This window comes from Tachyglossus aculeatus, chromosome 11 (genome assembly GCF_015852505.1).
Source record: "Tachyglossus aculeatus isolate mTacAcu1 chromosome 11, mTacAcu1.pri, whole genome shotgun sequence".
NCBI classification, from domain to species: Eukaryota; Metazoa; Chordata; class Mammalia; order Monotremata; family Tachyglossidae; genus Tachyglossus; species Tachyglossus aculeatus.
This window is the reverse complement of record NC_052076.1, coordinates 32914640-32928805: the sequence shown is the minus strand read 5'-3', so window position 1 is coordinate 32928805 and position 14166 is coordinate 32914640. Positions and strand designations below refer to the sequence as shown.

The following is a 14166-nucleotide window of genomic DNA, read 5'->3' as shown; positions in this document are numbered from 1 at the left end:
TACTCCGCACCTCAGTTACCTCATCTGGAAAATGGGGATTAAAGCTGTAAACCCCAAGTGGGACATGAACTGTGTCCAGTCTAATTAGCTCATATCTACCCTAGTGCTTAGTATAGTGCCTGGCACATAGTAGGTGCTTAACAAATACCATAAAAAAGAGGGGAGGTTTAAAGGCCCAGGGGCTCCTGGGACTTGTAGTTCTGAAGCTACAGCATATGTATTACGAGCTACTAAAGCTGTCAATGCACATGCTCTAAACCCCCATTCACACAGTTCAGACGTGTAGGAGTTCTGGTCCCCTAAACAGTCAATCAGTGGTATCTTTCTGTAAACAGGGCACTGTACTAAGTGACGATGATGGCATTTAATTAGCGCTTACTATGGGCAAAACACCGTTCTAAGCGCTGGGGAGGTTGCAAGGTGATCAGGTTGTCCCACGGGGTGGCTCACAGTCTTCATCCCCATTTTCCAGATGAGGTAACTGAGGCCCAGAGAAGTGAAGTGACTTGCCCAAAGTCACACAGCTGACAATTGGCGGAGCCGGGATTTGAACCCATGACCTCTGACTCCAAAGCCTGGGCTCTTTCCACTGAGCCGCGCTGCTTCTCGTGCAATGCTCTGGGGTTCTAGCTGCTCCAGTGTAGTTCGGCCTATGGAAGTTTCGGTATTTAGGGAGCTGTTTGGAACCCAGAATGACACCTGAAATGCCTGAATTTTAGAAAGGCCCATGAAGTTCATTGATTCATTCACTTCAATCATATTGGTCATCAGTCATCTTCTAGACGGTGAGCCCACTGTTGGGTAGGGACCGTCTCTATATGTTGCCAACTTGGACTTCCCAAGCGCTCTGCACACAGTAAGCACTCAATAAATACGATTGAATGAATGAATTGGTGGAATGCTTACCGTGTACTAAGCACTTGGGAGAGTACACGATAACAATAAGCAGATACATTCCCTGCCCACAACGAGCCCTATTCTATTGTTCTGTACCCCTCCAAGGGCTCACTATAGTGTTCTGCACACAGTGCACGCGCAATAAATTGATTGACACCTGCTCAGTGAGCACTAAAGTTCCTCTAGTTCCGGAACAACAAATCCCAGAGGTCCAGGGGTCTCCACCCGCTTCCACCCCTCTGCTCCCTAACTTGGGAATTCAATTCCCCGGGATCCTGCAACTGCCTCTGAGAGGCCTCAAGATGTAACTGTCTCAGACCTCTTTCCTCACGCCCTTTCTCCAGTGCTTAGTACAGTGCTAAGCACCTGGTACAGCGCTCTGCACACAGTAAGTGCTCAATAAATACGATTGATTGATTGATTGGTGACCCTCTGAACCAGAATGGAGGAGCCATTAAATACCCCCCACCCCCGCACACTTCACTCCCTGTCGCTGTCTGGGGTGTTCTCAGTTGGCTTCTTCTTGACTCCTGAATGAGCCCCCTGAAATGGGAATCAACGGGGCGAGGCTACAGGCTGACCTGTTGCCAAAGCCCTACGTTTCTGTCCCAAATCTTCCCTTATTATTTGTTTTGTTTTTTGTATTTGTTTTTACAATATTTGTTAAGCGCTTACTGTGTATCAGACACTGTTCTAAGCGCTGGGGTAGATATACGTTAATTAGCATCCCGCATGGGGCTCGCAGTCTGAGTAGGAGGGAGAACAGGAGAATTCGTCTCCTCTCCCAGCCTCATCGCACTTATGTACATATCTATAATTTATTTATATTAATGTCTGTCTCTCTATACTGTAAGCTCGTGGTCAGGGAATGTGCCTGTTTTTTGTTTGTATTGTGCTCTCCCAAATGCTCCGCACACAGTAAGCACTCAATAAATACGATCAAGTGAATGAATGAACTGAGGCGCAGAGAAGTTAAGTGACTTACCCAAGGTCACACAGCAAGCAATTGTCAAAACCGGGATTAAAACCCAGGCCCTTCTGACTCCCAGCCCTGTGTACTTTCCACTAGGCCATAATAGGTTCTATTATCAATCAATCGTATTTATTAAGCGCTTGGGAAGTACAAGTTGGCAACATATAGAGACAGTCCCTACCCAACAGTGGGCTCACAGGTGAAATGGTAATAATAATAATAATGATGGCATTTGTTAAGCGCTTACTATGTGTAAAACACTGTTCTAAGCACTGGGGAGGATACAAGGTGATCAGGTTGTGTGAAAGAGTCTCTGATCTTGTGAGAGATCTTCAGGTCTAAGGGTGAAGACCATCCAGGATAGGTAGGGACTGTCTCTATATGTTGCCAACTTGTACTTCCCAAGCGCTTAGTACGGTGCTCTGCACACAGTAAGCGCTCAATAAATACGATTGATTGATTGATTGGTATCTGTGGACTAAGCTCTCTGGGGGTAAAGACTTCCATCTTCCTTTGAGTGCCTCTTCTGACATGGCAGCTCCTAGCAGTCAGGTAGTTCTTCGGGTCAACAGCCCCAAATAACCTGCTGTTCTTTTCGTTTCCCCAAGGAGACATTTTGACACTTCTGTCTCCTGCCTCCCTTTCTGCCCAGGGTTTGTCACCCAGCTCTCATCCACCACCCTGCTGTCCATCATGGTCTTCATTCCTTCAGCCATCGTGGTCACCCTGCTCTTGGTGAGGATGGGCCGAAAGTCGGCGGGGCTGAAAAAGAGGAGCAAGTCTGGCTATAAGAAGTCTTCCATCGAAGTCTCGGATGAGTAAGTTCAACCGCGATTCACGCGACTCATTTCATTTTGAGGGCTCAGTTTTGAGTGGCTAGTAAACTGAGTTGCCTCCCTCCGCTCCACTCCCCGGCCCCTTGACGCCCCCTTCTCCTGGAATATTTCTCCTGGGACATTTCATTCTTCCTGTAACAGGAAGTTGTTCTGCCGCGGGTCAGAGGTGGGAAAACCCTGGTGAAAGTGGTTAGAGCTGAAGTTTGCAAATCCTGATTTTTGAAGAACCACGTAGGAAGACGGGAGAGAGGATGCCAGAGGGAATTAATCCCTCGGTGGTATTTATCATCATCAATCGTATTTATTGAGCGCTTACTGTGTGCAGAGCACTGTACCAAGCGCTTGGGAAGTACAAATTGGCAACATATAGAGACAGTCCCTGCCCAACAGTGGGAACATACTCAACAGCGGGCTCACAGTCTAAAAGGGGGAGACAGAGAACAAAACCAAATGTACTAACAAAATAAAATAAATAGACTAGATGTGTACAAGTAAGATAAATAAATAAATGCGTGCAGGGCACTGTACTAAGCGCTCGGGAGGTGGGCAGAGAGGCAGGGAGGGAACATGGTATTTATCGAGCGCCTTTGGGGAGAGAGCGAGAAGCACTCTGCTCGGTACTCGGGAGAGTCTAGCAGTAGAAAAGACACCTATTGTCTGTCTTCCTGGAGCTTACAGTCTATTGGGGGAGACAGACCAAAGTTACAGAAAGTGTGAGTAGAGGGATATTACAGGAAATAGTTTAACTATATCAGGGTGAAGAGACAGATAAAGTGCATATACAAATGGAAATGCATAAATGTACTATACTACTATTAATAGTGGTATTAAGCGCTTACGATGTACCAGACACTGTGCTAACACTGGAGTAGATACAAGATGATCGGGTCGGGTGCAATCTCTGTCCCACATGGGGCTCATACTCTAATTAGGAGGGAGAACTGCTATTTTATCCCCATTTTGCTGATGAGGAAAATGAGGGCGGGTGAAGTAACTTACCTGTGCTCACACAGCAGGCAGGTGTTAGAAGCGGAATTAGAACCCAGGTCCTTTGACTCCCAGAGCGGTGCTCTTTCCACTAGACCATACTGCTTCTCTAAGCTTCTTGAGGGCAAGAACCATGTCTTCTAACTCTACTGTACTCTTCCAGATGCTCAAGAAAATGGAATCTTAGGAAAGCTTTGAAATAGGGGTGAGCTGGACTGTAATCAATCAATCAATCAATCAGTCGTATTTATTGAGCACTTACTGTGTGCAGAGCACTGTACTAAGCGCTTGGAAAGTACAAGTTGGCAACATATAGAGACGGTCCCTACCCAACAGCAGGCTCACAGTCTAGAAGGGGGAGACAGATGACAGAAAAAAACATATTAACAAAATAAAATAAATAGAATAAATATGTACAAATAAATAAATAGAGTAATAAATCCGTACAAACATATATACATATATACAGGTGCTGTAGGGAGGGGAAGGAGGTAAGGCCGGGGGGATGGGGAAGGGGAGGAGGAGTTCCACGCTAGGATGGAAATGGGAGAGTTGAGAGTGAGGTTCAATTAGAGAAGCAGCATGGCTCCGTGAAAAGAGCCCAGGCTTTGGAGTCAGAGGTCATGGGTTCAAATCCCGGCTCAACCAATTGTCAGCTGTGTGACTTTGGGCAAGTCACTTAACTTCTCTGGGCCTGTTACCTCATCTGTAAAATGGGGATTAAGACTGTGAGCCCACCGTGGGACAACCTGATCACCTTGTAACCTCCCCAGTGCTTAGGACAGTGCTTTGCACATAGTAAGTGCTTAATAAATTCCATCATTATTATTATTACTATTATTATTAGATGGTACAACAGAGTTGGTAGAAACAGTCCCTGCCCACAGGGAGCATACAGTCTAGTGGGGGAGACAGGCATTAAAATATTTTAAGGAGATATATATATATATATATATATATATATTTAAGGGCTTTTGGCTGAGGGTGGGGTGAATATGAAGTGCTCAAAGGGTACAGATCCAAATGCAGTGGCTGAAGAACACGTACCTAAAATGAGGAGAGCTAATAATAATAATGATGGAATTTATTAAGCACTTACTATGTGCAAATCACTGTTCTAAGCGCTGGGGATGTTACAAGGTGATCAGGTTGTCCGACGGGAGGCTCACAGTCTTCATCCCCATTTTACAGAAGAGGTAACTGAGGCACAGAGAAGTTAAGTGACACACAGCTGACAATTGGCGGAGCCGGAATTTGAACCCATGACCTCCGACGCCAAAGCCCGTGCTCTTTTCTACTCTTTTCCACTGAGCCACCCTGCTTCTCCTAAGCACTTGATTCATTGCCCTGCCCCCACACTAAGTGCCCAGTACATACTACTGATAGACGGTGAGGAATTTTTCTTGTTGCAAAAGATGGGAAGTTATTGGAACTTTTTGAGGAGCAGAGAAGTGTCTACAGAGTGACTCTTCAAGAAGATGAAGCCATTTGTAGTATAGGTTGGAGGCAGGGAGACCAGTGAGAGGGCTGACAGTAGTCTGCTATTAGTAGTCTACTATTACTGGGATATAAGCTCGGACCAGGGTAGAGGCCATTTGGATCAATCAATCGATCGGTTGTATATATTGAGTGCTTACTGTGTGCAGAGCTCTGTACTCTTGGGAGAGTACAAATATAACAGAGGTGGAAGATATGTTCTTTGCCCTCAACGAGCTTACAGTCTAGAGGACGAGCTTACGGTCTAGAGGCGTGGAGAGGAAAGGCCAGGTCCAGGAAATGTGGAGGAAAAACAAGATAGATTTAGCAGTTGATTGAATGGGAGAGCTGAAAGTCAGCGAGGAGTTGAGGATGACACCCAAGTTTTGGGGTTCTGGGTCAGGATGGATGTTGGGTGGCTTGGACTGAGATGGGAAGGTTAGGAGCGGGAATGGGCTTGGGAAGGAGGCTGAGAAGTTCAGTTTTAGACATGTGGAGTTCGAGTCACCAGGGTGGCATCTTTTTTTGTAGCGGGGGAATCATTGAATCAAGTTGAGTCATTCTGCTCCCCAACTTTGTTACTCAGATGGGCAAGAGCTGGAACCAGGATGCCAACCCTAAATCAAAAGCCTGGGTCCTGAGAATCTAACCAAGTCACCTGAGGCGTGCGTTATCTTCTTCCAATTCACTGCCTATTATGGGAGAAGGTTGAAGGCTAGACATGGGGGACAGGAATTGGTTCCCATAACCAACAGAGTGTTGGTCCTCAGATAGCAACTTCCGTAGGCCAAGATTAAAAGGACTTCATGACCCTCGGACTTGGGTGGGAAGCTTCAGGCAATCAGGACAGCAGACGTGGTCTCTCGTGGCCTTTGCCCTCTAGGAGTTTAACAGTCTGACGAGGCGAGGTACCCTAACCGATTCCGTACTCTTCTGCGCAGCACCGACCAGGAGGAGCAAGAGGACTGCATGGGAAAGCTTTGTATCCGGTGTGCGGATTGCCTGGTAAATTCCCCGCGGCCCCCTCTTCTCCCCACTCCCTGCTTCTGGTCCCCTCCCAGCCCAGGCTGGACAAAATGTGGCCTGGACGGGCCTTGGGAAGACTGCCCACCCTTCAGGTGAAAAGCCGGGACTTGGACTTGTCCATGGGAGTCTCCTCCCCTTCCCTGAAAGACCCTGTCTACGCTGCTGAGTCAGGCCGCCAGTGTAGTTTTCACAGGATTATGCGTGTGAGAAAGGCTTCTGAGGTGTGGTAAGAGCAGAGAGAGGACAGAATGGCCTGCGATCGGATTACAAAACACTGCCTTCCATGCAGAAATTGAAAGTCAGCTGTTTTTGACTTCTGGATTCCCAAGCTCAACCGCTGTGTCTGTCTGGTTGCAGGAACCCCACCCTCTTTAGCCAGTCGGCTGCTTCCTGTTTTGGGTTCCCCCCACCCAAGGGTCGATCCCCACCCAGAAAAACGGAGGTGGAGGAGGGGGACTTGGGGGTTTTGAGCGTGACAGGATGATGTGCGTTCGACTGTTTTGACAATCCCAAGGGACCTTAGGCCTCCACAGCAGGCCCACGTGACTGAGACAGATCTGCCTATCTGTCGATAAACAGATGCACACCTTTCTGATCTAGTTGAGTAGCTATAAATAGACACCGCCTCGTCCCCTGCCTGGCAGAGAGGGAGAGGTGAGATGTGAAAACTGACATGACAAGCGGCAGCTCCCAGGGGCTGACTTGTACCTTTTGAAGCCAAAAGTTAACTCGGCAGACGCCTACGGCCCCGAGATCTGGCCACCGCTCACTTTCTCCACGGGAATTCCTGGCTAGGTGTGGGCTGATTCAGAAGCTTCCAGCTCCTGACTGCTCCCTGGAGCCAAGGGGCACCTTTCAGGGAGTGCTTACCGTGTGCCAGACACTGTATTTAGCGCTGGGGTTGGATACAAGCAAATAGGGTTGAATACAGTCCCTGTCCCATATGGGGCTCACAGTCTCGATCCCTATTTTACAGATGACGTAACTGAGGCACAGAGAAGTTGTGACTTGCCTAAGATCACACAGCAGATAAGTGGCAGAGCTGGGATTAGAGCCATGACCTCCTGGCTTAGAGAAGCAGCGTGGCTCAGTGGAAAGAGCCCCAGGCTTTGGAGTCAGTGGTCATGGGTTTTAATCCCGGCTCCGCCACTTGTCAGCTGTGTGACTTTGGGCAAGTCACTTAACTTCTCTGTGCCTCGGTTCCCTCATCTGTAAAATGGGGATGAAGACTGTGAGCCCCCCGTGGGGCAAACTGATCACCTTGTATCCCCCGCAGTGCTTAGAACAGTGCTTTGCACATAGTAAGCGCTTAATAAATGCCATCATTATTATCTAACTCCAAAGCCTGTGCTCTATCCACTACACCTTGCTGATTTTATTGCTCTATTGTACTCTCCCAAGCACTTAGTGTGGTACTCTGCACACAGTAAGCGCTCAATAAGTAAAATTGACTGACTGACTGACTCCCTTTCCTTCCTGTTTAGGATTCTGACAGTGATGAGGCGTATTGACAGTGTCAGTGCTTACGGCAAAGCGATGCTGAAGCCTCTGTCTGCTCAGCGCAAAACGTCTCTTCACCTTGGCTGCCGGGGCCACACCAAAGTGAAGCCAGCCTGATTTGACGGGAAACTAGAGTTCAGTTCTCAAGACTGTTCAGTAACCTTTTATTTATTGAAGAAATGTTCCTTCTGTATTTATGAAAACGCTTCGGAGAGACTCAGAGGCTCCAACTCTCAGATAATTTTAAGTTTATTTCAATATTTTCAGTCTGATTTAAGGCATTTCTTTCTCTACCTAGAGAGAGCCTTGGGGTCTCACCCGATTCTATGTCTTCCAGTTAGTGGAGGGGAATCTGAATTGTTGGGTGGTCTGACAACCCCCAGAGATGCACTTTTCCTCTCCCACCCTCTTCACCCCACTCCCCCCAAGTCCAGAATCTGCAAATCCTTGGACCTGGGCTGTTCAGGGCCATCCCAGGAAAGTATATGTTGGGGTGACTCCTTTGGTCCAGGTCACATATCTGACCATGATGGGCTTCTCTAAAATCCCAAGTCCACCGTCTACTTCCATCCTTCTCCAAGCTACGCTTGCAGGCTAAATTGGGATTCCTTGGTGGTACGGGCACAAAATCCAATGGTCTGCGAGGATCAATAAATCATCATCCATTTGCTAGAGGGGATTTTCATTGTTTAATGATGCCTTATCCTAAGGGGAAGTGGTGGAGAGGGGAGAATCCCTTTTCCTCTTGAGCTTGGCTTTGAGAATGACCCGATTTCGGAGGAGATAGTTATACGGTAGATGGGAGGACGGGACAGACCTGTCCAAACTCCGTGCCGAATCAGCTTCAGTCTGGTTACCTCTCCGCCTTTCCAAAGCTTCTTAATAATAATTGTGATATTTCTTAAGCTCTTAAATATGTCCTAAGCACTGGGGTAGTTGCAATATAACCACATGAGGCTCACAGGCTAAGCGGGAGGGAGAAATGGTATCTTAACCACATTTCTTACTGATGAGGAAATGAGGCACAGAGAAATGAAGTGACTTGCCCAAGGTCACCCAGCAGGCCCAGCGAAGAGAGTTCAGTCTTGAGCCCAGTAGCTCCTAAGGAGCGACATACGGGTGATGTTGACTTGCTGCAATGACACCAGTTTGTTGTCTTCCAAGCTGGGCTGCTTTCTGAGGATCCAGGGGGCAATCCGGGTGTCAGAGCTGACTCCTGGGAGATGGGAAAAATTCTTCCTGAGGGATGGAGCCAAAGGCAGGGATCAAGCAGAGCTCAGAGCTCCCCTTCCTGCAGCTTCCTTCCACTTCCTGAAGGTGATGAGGCCAGGAAGTTGAGTGATCACACTCAGTATGTTGCCGCTTCTAAACATCATTGAATCGGCCAGGAAAGGGGCACAATATCTAAACAACCTCTGCCCTCTCCTTCCCCCGCCCACACACGTACACACAAGGAGGAGGTCGGCATTACTGCTGAGCGGAATGCTCCCTCGATCCGCCCCCGAGTCGGTGAAACCCAGGGTTTCCCACTTCTAGCTTCCCTCGATAGGATGTGGGAAGAGGAAACCCAGCCCTCTCTTTCCCCCTTTCAGGTCTGAAGTTCAGTTTCCCAAGCTGGAGGGGTGCCTGGGCACTGATCACCCCATTTTTCAGACAGTAGAACTGGGTGAGGTAATGGAGGCGGCGTGACCTACCTCAGGCCAATCCCCTTCCCTCTTTTCATCAGCGCTCCGCGTCTCCATCAACTCAGGAGTTGGAACAGTGATGCAACTTCCTGGGGCTGCTTGTGAGTTGGTTCTCAGGGACCTTCAGCTCAGAACTGCTCTTGGAAAAAATCCCTGAGAAGTGACTTTGGTGGAAATCCATTGTCCATCTTCTTTTCAACTATTCTTAACAGTAATAATAATAATAGTAATTGTGGTATTTGTTAAGTGCTTAATAAGTGCCGGGCACTGTGATTGTTCTGACGACTTGACACCTGTCCACATGTTTTGTTTTGTTCTCTGTCTCCCCCTTCTAGACTGTGAGCCCACTGTTGGGTAGGGACTGTCTCTATATGTTGCCAACTTTTACTTCCAAAGTGCTTAGTACAGTGCTCTGCACACAGTAAGTGCTCAATAAATACGATTGAGTGAATGAATGAATGAATGGTGGGGTGGATACAAGTAAATTGGGTTGGACGCAGACCCTGTCCCTCGGTGGGGCTCAGTCTTAACCCCCATTTTCCAGATGTGGTAACTGAGGCACAGAGAAGTTGTTATTTGCCTAAGGTCACCCAGAAGACAAGTGGCAGAGCTGGGATTAGAACCCATGTCCTGATTTCCAGCCTCCTGCTCTAACCACTACACCACACTGCTTCTCTTAGGAACAGGTGGTTGAGACTGCAGCCAGAGCTCCACAGCAGGTTGGTAAAAGGGTGTGGAAAGGAATAGGCAGTGCCAGTCTGCTCACCCTGTATCTCCCTTGATCAGGTGCGATTTGTCCGTTGACCAGGGCTAAGCCTCTTTGGCAGAGATGCACGTCCCAGGGTCGGGTTAAGAAAAGCTGCTATCAGGATGGACATTTGGGTTTGCAGTTAGGAAGAAGCGAAAAGAAAAAAAGCCACTGCCTATTAGTTGAACTATTTGGCTGGACCAGTCTGGCCCCCGGCTTCCTGCCTGCCTTGAGGACTCATTTGTCGGTGGGTCTTGGGTAGGCAGTGCTGAGTGCCCTGGATCTTATTTTCCACCTTAATCAAGATTTGGACGGTCCCCTCATTCAGAATGGCCAAACGGTTCAGCCCGTGACGCTCGGGGGCAAAGCTGAAAACCGCGTCAGTCCAGTAGCCTGTGGTCACGTCGTTGACCACAAGATCACTATCGGTTTCCTCCTCCGGCCCCCGTGGGGTCCAGGTGGCTTCTCTGTCTGTGCCTTCTGGCTGCTCTTCAGTGGACCCAATAGAGTGACCAATAGCCCATCTTTCCCCCTCTTTGCTGAGCCTTGGCAGCTCTCAGATGTCTCTGGCTTATCTGGGCACCAACAGGGGCTGAGCATGTAACTCAACACCAACTGGTAGCAAAGTGCCTTAGGTTTCCCTGGTAACCCGTCTCCCTTCCAGGCCCCGGGGAGATCGCTTAAGTCTCTGGCAGGCAGCACTGGGGAAAGGTTCTGCATCCTGTTCAAAGACAAGCTGTCTGGGGAGCCAGCTTTAGTTCAGAATATCCTGTTGCCGGTTTGAGGGTCTCCAGCCATCCTGCAGCTTTCACTGGTCGTTCCTTTGAAGCCGCTGCCTTTCCCGCTGTTCCATTCCTCCTTCAGGATGGGGCAGTTGGGTTCACCGGGCCTTAAGGTCATGGTCCCCTCGCCGGACTGTGCTTTGCTCTGTGGATCGTGCCGATGATCCTTCCTGTCTGCCTTCTGGAGCCGTTGGGATCGTTACTGGGCTGTGGCCAATAAACCAGTTTGCACCTTGCCAGGCTGTGGTGTTGTGTGTGGACGTGGGATTGGAGTTGGGTTTGAGTTTCCCCTTCCCCTTCAGATCCAACAGTCAGCCCCGCTCCCTTCCTTCAAAGCCCTACTAAATTCACATCCCCAAGAGGCCTTCATTAGCCAAACCTTCATTTCCTTTTAGACTGTGAGCCCACTGTTGGGTAGGGACTGTCTCTATATGTTGCCAACTTGTACTTCCCAAGTGTTTAATACAGTGCTGTGCACACAGTAAGCACTCAATAAATACGATTGATTTATTGATTGATTTCCCCTCTTCAATGTACTTGGCTATGATACTCATTTTGATACTCACCCGAGTCCCTCAACACTTACGCACATAACCTTCTACTCTGCCATTTCCCCCATCTGACATTTAATGTCTGTCTCCCCCCGTAGACTGTAAACTCCTTGTGGGCAGGGATTGCATCTACCACCTCTATTGTTCTGTTCTTTCCCCAGCACTTAGTACAATGTCCTGCACACAGTAAGCGCTCAATAAATACCATAGATTGAGCAGCTGAGGAAGCCACAGTGGCTATTTGTGCATTGAGAAGCAGCATAGCTCAATGGAAAGAGCGTGCTCTGGCCCATCTCTATATGTTGCCAACTTGTACTTCCCAAGCGCTTAGTACAGTGCTCTGCACACAGTAAGCGCTCAATAAATACGATTGAATGAATGAATGAATGAATGAATGGGCTTGGGAGTCAGAGGTCATGGGTTCAAATCCTGGCTCTGCCAATTGTCAGCTGTGTGACCTTGGGCACGTCACTTAACTTCTCTGGGCCTCAGTTACCTCATCTGTCAAATGGGGATGAAGACTGTGAGCCCCACGAGGGACAACCTGATCACCTTGTATCCTCCCCAGTGCTTAGAAAGTGCTTTGCACATAGTAAGCGCTTAATAAATGCCATCATCATCATTGAAGATGAACTCTGACTTATGCAGTGGTGACATTATTTGTTGAGCACCCATTGGTTCAGTGTGGGCAGGGAACTTGTCAACCAACTCTGTTGTATTGTACTCTCCCAAGCACTTACTACAGTGCTCTGCATGTAGTAAGCGCTCAGTAAATACTGATGGTGGTGATTGGTTGTAACGCACTACGTCCTTGGGGAATACAAAACGAAGACATGACATGTTCCCTGCCAAGAAGGAGCTTCCACTCTAATTTATACAGCAATTCCCACTGGGTCCTGGATCGACTGGTTTGGGGGTGTCTACACAAAGTGAATCAATGGGATAATTCCTCCGCCCGCCCAGTTCCCCTCGACAGGACAGACCAAGCCAGGCTGGGGTACTGAGAATCAATCAATGGCATTTTTTGAGTACTCCCCATGTACAGAGTTCTGTACTAAGCGCTTGGGAGAGTACAATACCACAGAGTTGGTAGACAGTTTCCCTGCCCATTAATGAGCTCAGAGTCTAGAGAAGAGCGGTGTCATCACCCTTCTACTTGGGTATCTGTCTTTGCCTCCGGGGCCGCTCCGTAAAACTAGTCCTAGACGTTGTCTGACATAGCCTGAGTGAATCCAGATGGGAAATGTCTGGACTAGACTGTGAGCCCACTGTTGGGTAGGGACTGTCGCTATATGTTGCCAGCTTGTACTTCCCAAGCGCTCAGTACAGTGCTCTGCACACAGTAAGCACTCAATAAATACGATTGATTGATTGATTGATTGATTTTGAAGTCCCTGGTGAGGATGGAGAATCCTCCTGCCTCCCCATCCCCCAGAACCCTCTCAGTCCTCAGGGAAAGGCCTGTAAGTTCAGTCTCTATTTTGTTTCACCTGCATTTCTAACTCCTTTGTCCCTTTAGATCGGAAGCCCTCTTCATATGCGACAGACCACAAGTCTCCCCACTTTCAAAGCCTTATCTAAGTCATTCTTTCAGTCATATTTATGTAGTGCTTACTGTGTGAAGAGCACCATACTAAGCACTTGGGAGAGTACAATACAACAATAAGCAGACACATTCCCTGCCCACAGTGAACTTACAGCCTAGAAGGAAGGACTTGATATTCACCCCACCTTCAGCGCTGCAGCACTTGTGTACGTATTCGTAATTCATTGTAATGTTTTGGGATTTTTTAAATAATAATAATAATAATAATGGTATTAAGCGCTTTCTATGTGCACAGCACTGTTTTAAGCACTGGGGACATTACAAGGTGATCAGGTTGTCCCACAGGGGGCTCACAGTCAATCCCCATTTTACAGATGAGGTAACTGAGGCACAGAGAAGTTAAGTGACTTGCCCAAAGTCACACAGCTGACAATTGGCAGAGCCGGGATTTGAACCCATGACCACTGACTCCAAAGCCCGGGCTCTTTCCACTGAGCCACGCTGCTTCTCTGTAGAGAATGGTATTTGGTGTATGTAATGGTATTTGTTAAGCGCTTACTATGTGTAGCCCTGGAGTAGATACAAGGTAATTCATTCAGTAGCATTTATTGAACACTTAATTTGTGCAGGGCACTGTACTAAGTGCTTGGGAGAGTACAATACAACGATAAGCAGACACATTAATGTTGGTACTTGTTAAGCGCTTACTATGTGCAAGCACTGGGGTGGATACAAGGTAATCGAGTTGTCCCACGTGGGGCTCACAGACTTAATCCCCATTTTACAGATGAGGTAACTGAGGCCCAGAGAAGTTAAGTGACTTGCCCAAAGTCACACAGCTGCCAAGTGGCAGAGCCGGGATTTGAACCCATGACCTCCGACTCCAAAGCCCGGGCTCTTTCCACTGAGCCACGCCAGCTCACAACGAGTTTGCACAAGGGACTCACAGTCTTAACCCCCATTTCACAGATAAGGGAACTGAAGAACAGAGAAGTTGTGACTTCCCCTAGGTCACACAGCGGACAGGGGGCGGAGGCAGAATTAGAACCCAAGTCCTTCCAACTCCCAGGCTCCACCCACTAGGCCTCGCCACTTCCCTGTCTACCCCTCTGGAGTGTAAGCTCCTTGTGGCAAAGGGAACGGGTCTACCAACTCTGCT

General features: G+C 48.3%; 1 protein-coding gene across 1 annotated transcript in view; it reads left to right on the top strand.

Annotated features, from left to right (window-relative positions):
* The window catches only part of MPZL3 (myelin protein zero like 3), a 33631-nt gene extending 25010 nt beyond the window's left edge, over window positions 1-8621 (top strand). The window contains exons 4-6 of the mRNA XM_038754298.1: window positions 2523-2688; window positions 6111-6174; window positions 7680-8621. Coding sequence (XP_038610226.1) covers window positions 2523-2688; window positions 6111-6174; window positions 7680-7706 — 257 coding nt within the window. The 3' untranslated portion in view covers window positions 7707-8621. The remainder of the gene's footprint in view (window positions 1-2522; window positions 2689-6110; window positions 6175-7679) is intronic.
* The last annotated feature ends 5545 nt before the right edge of the window (window positions 8622-14166 follow it).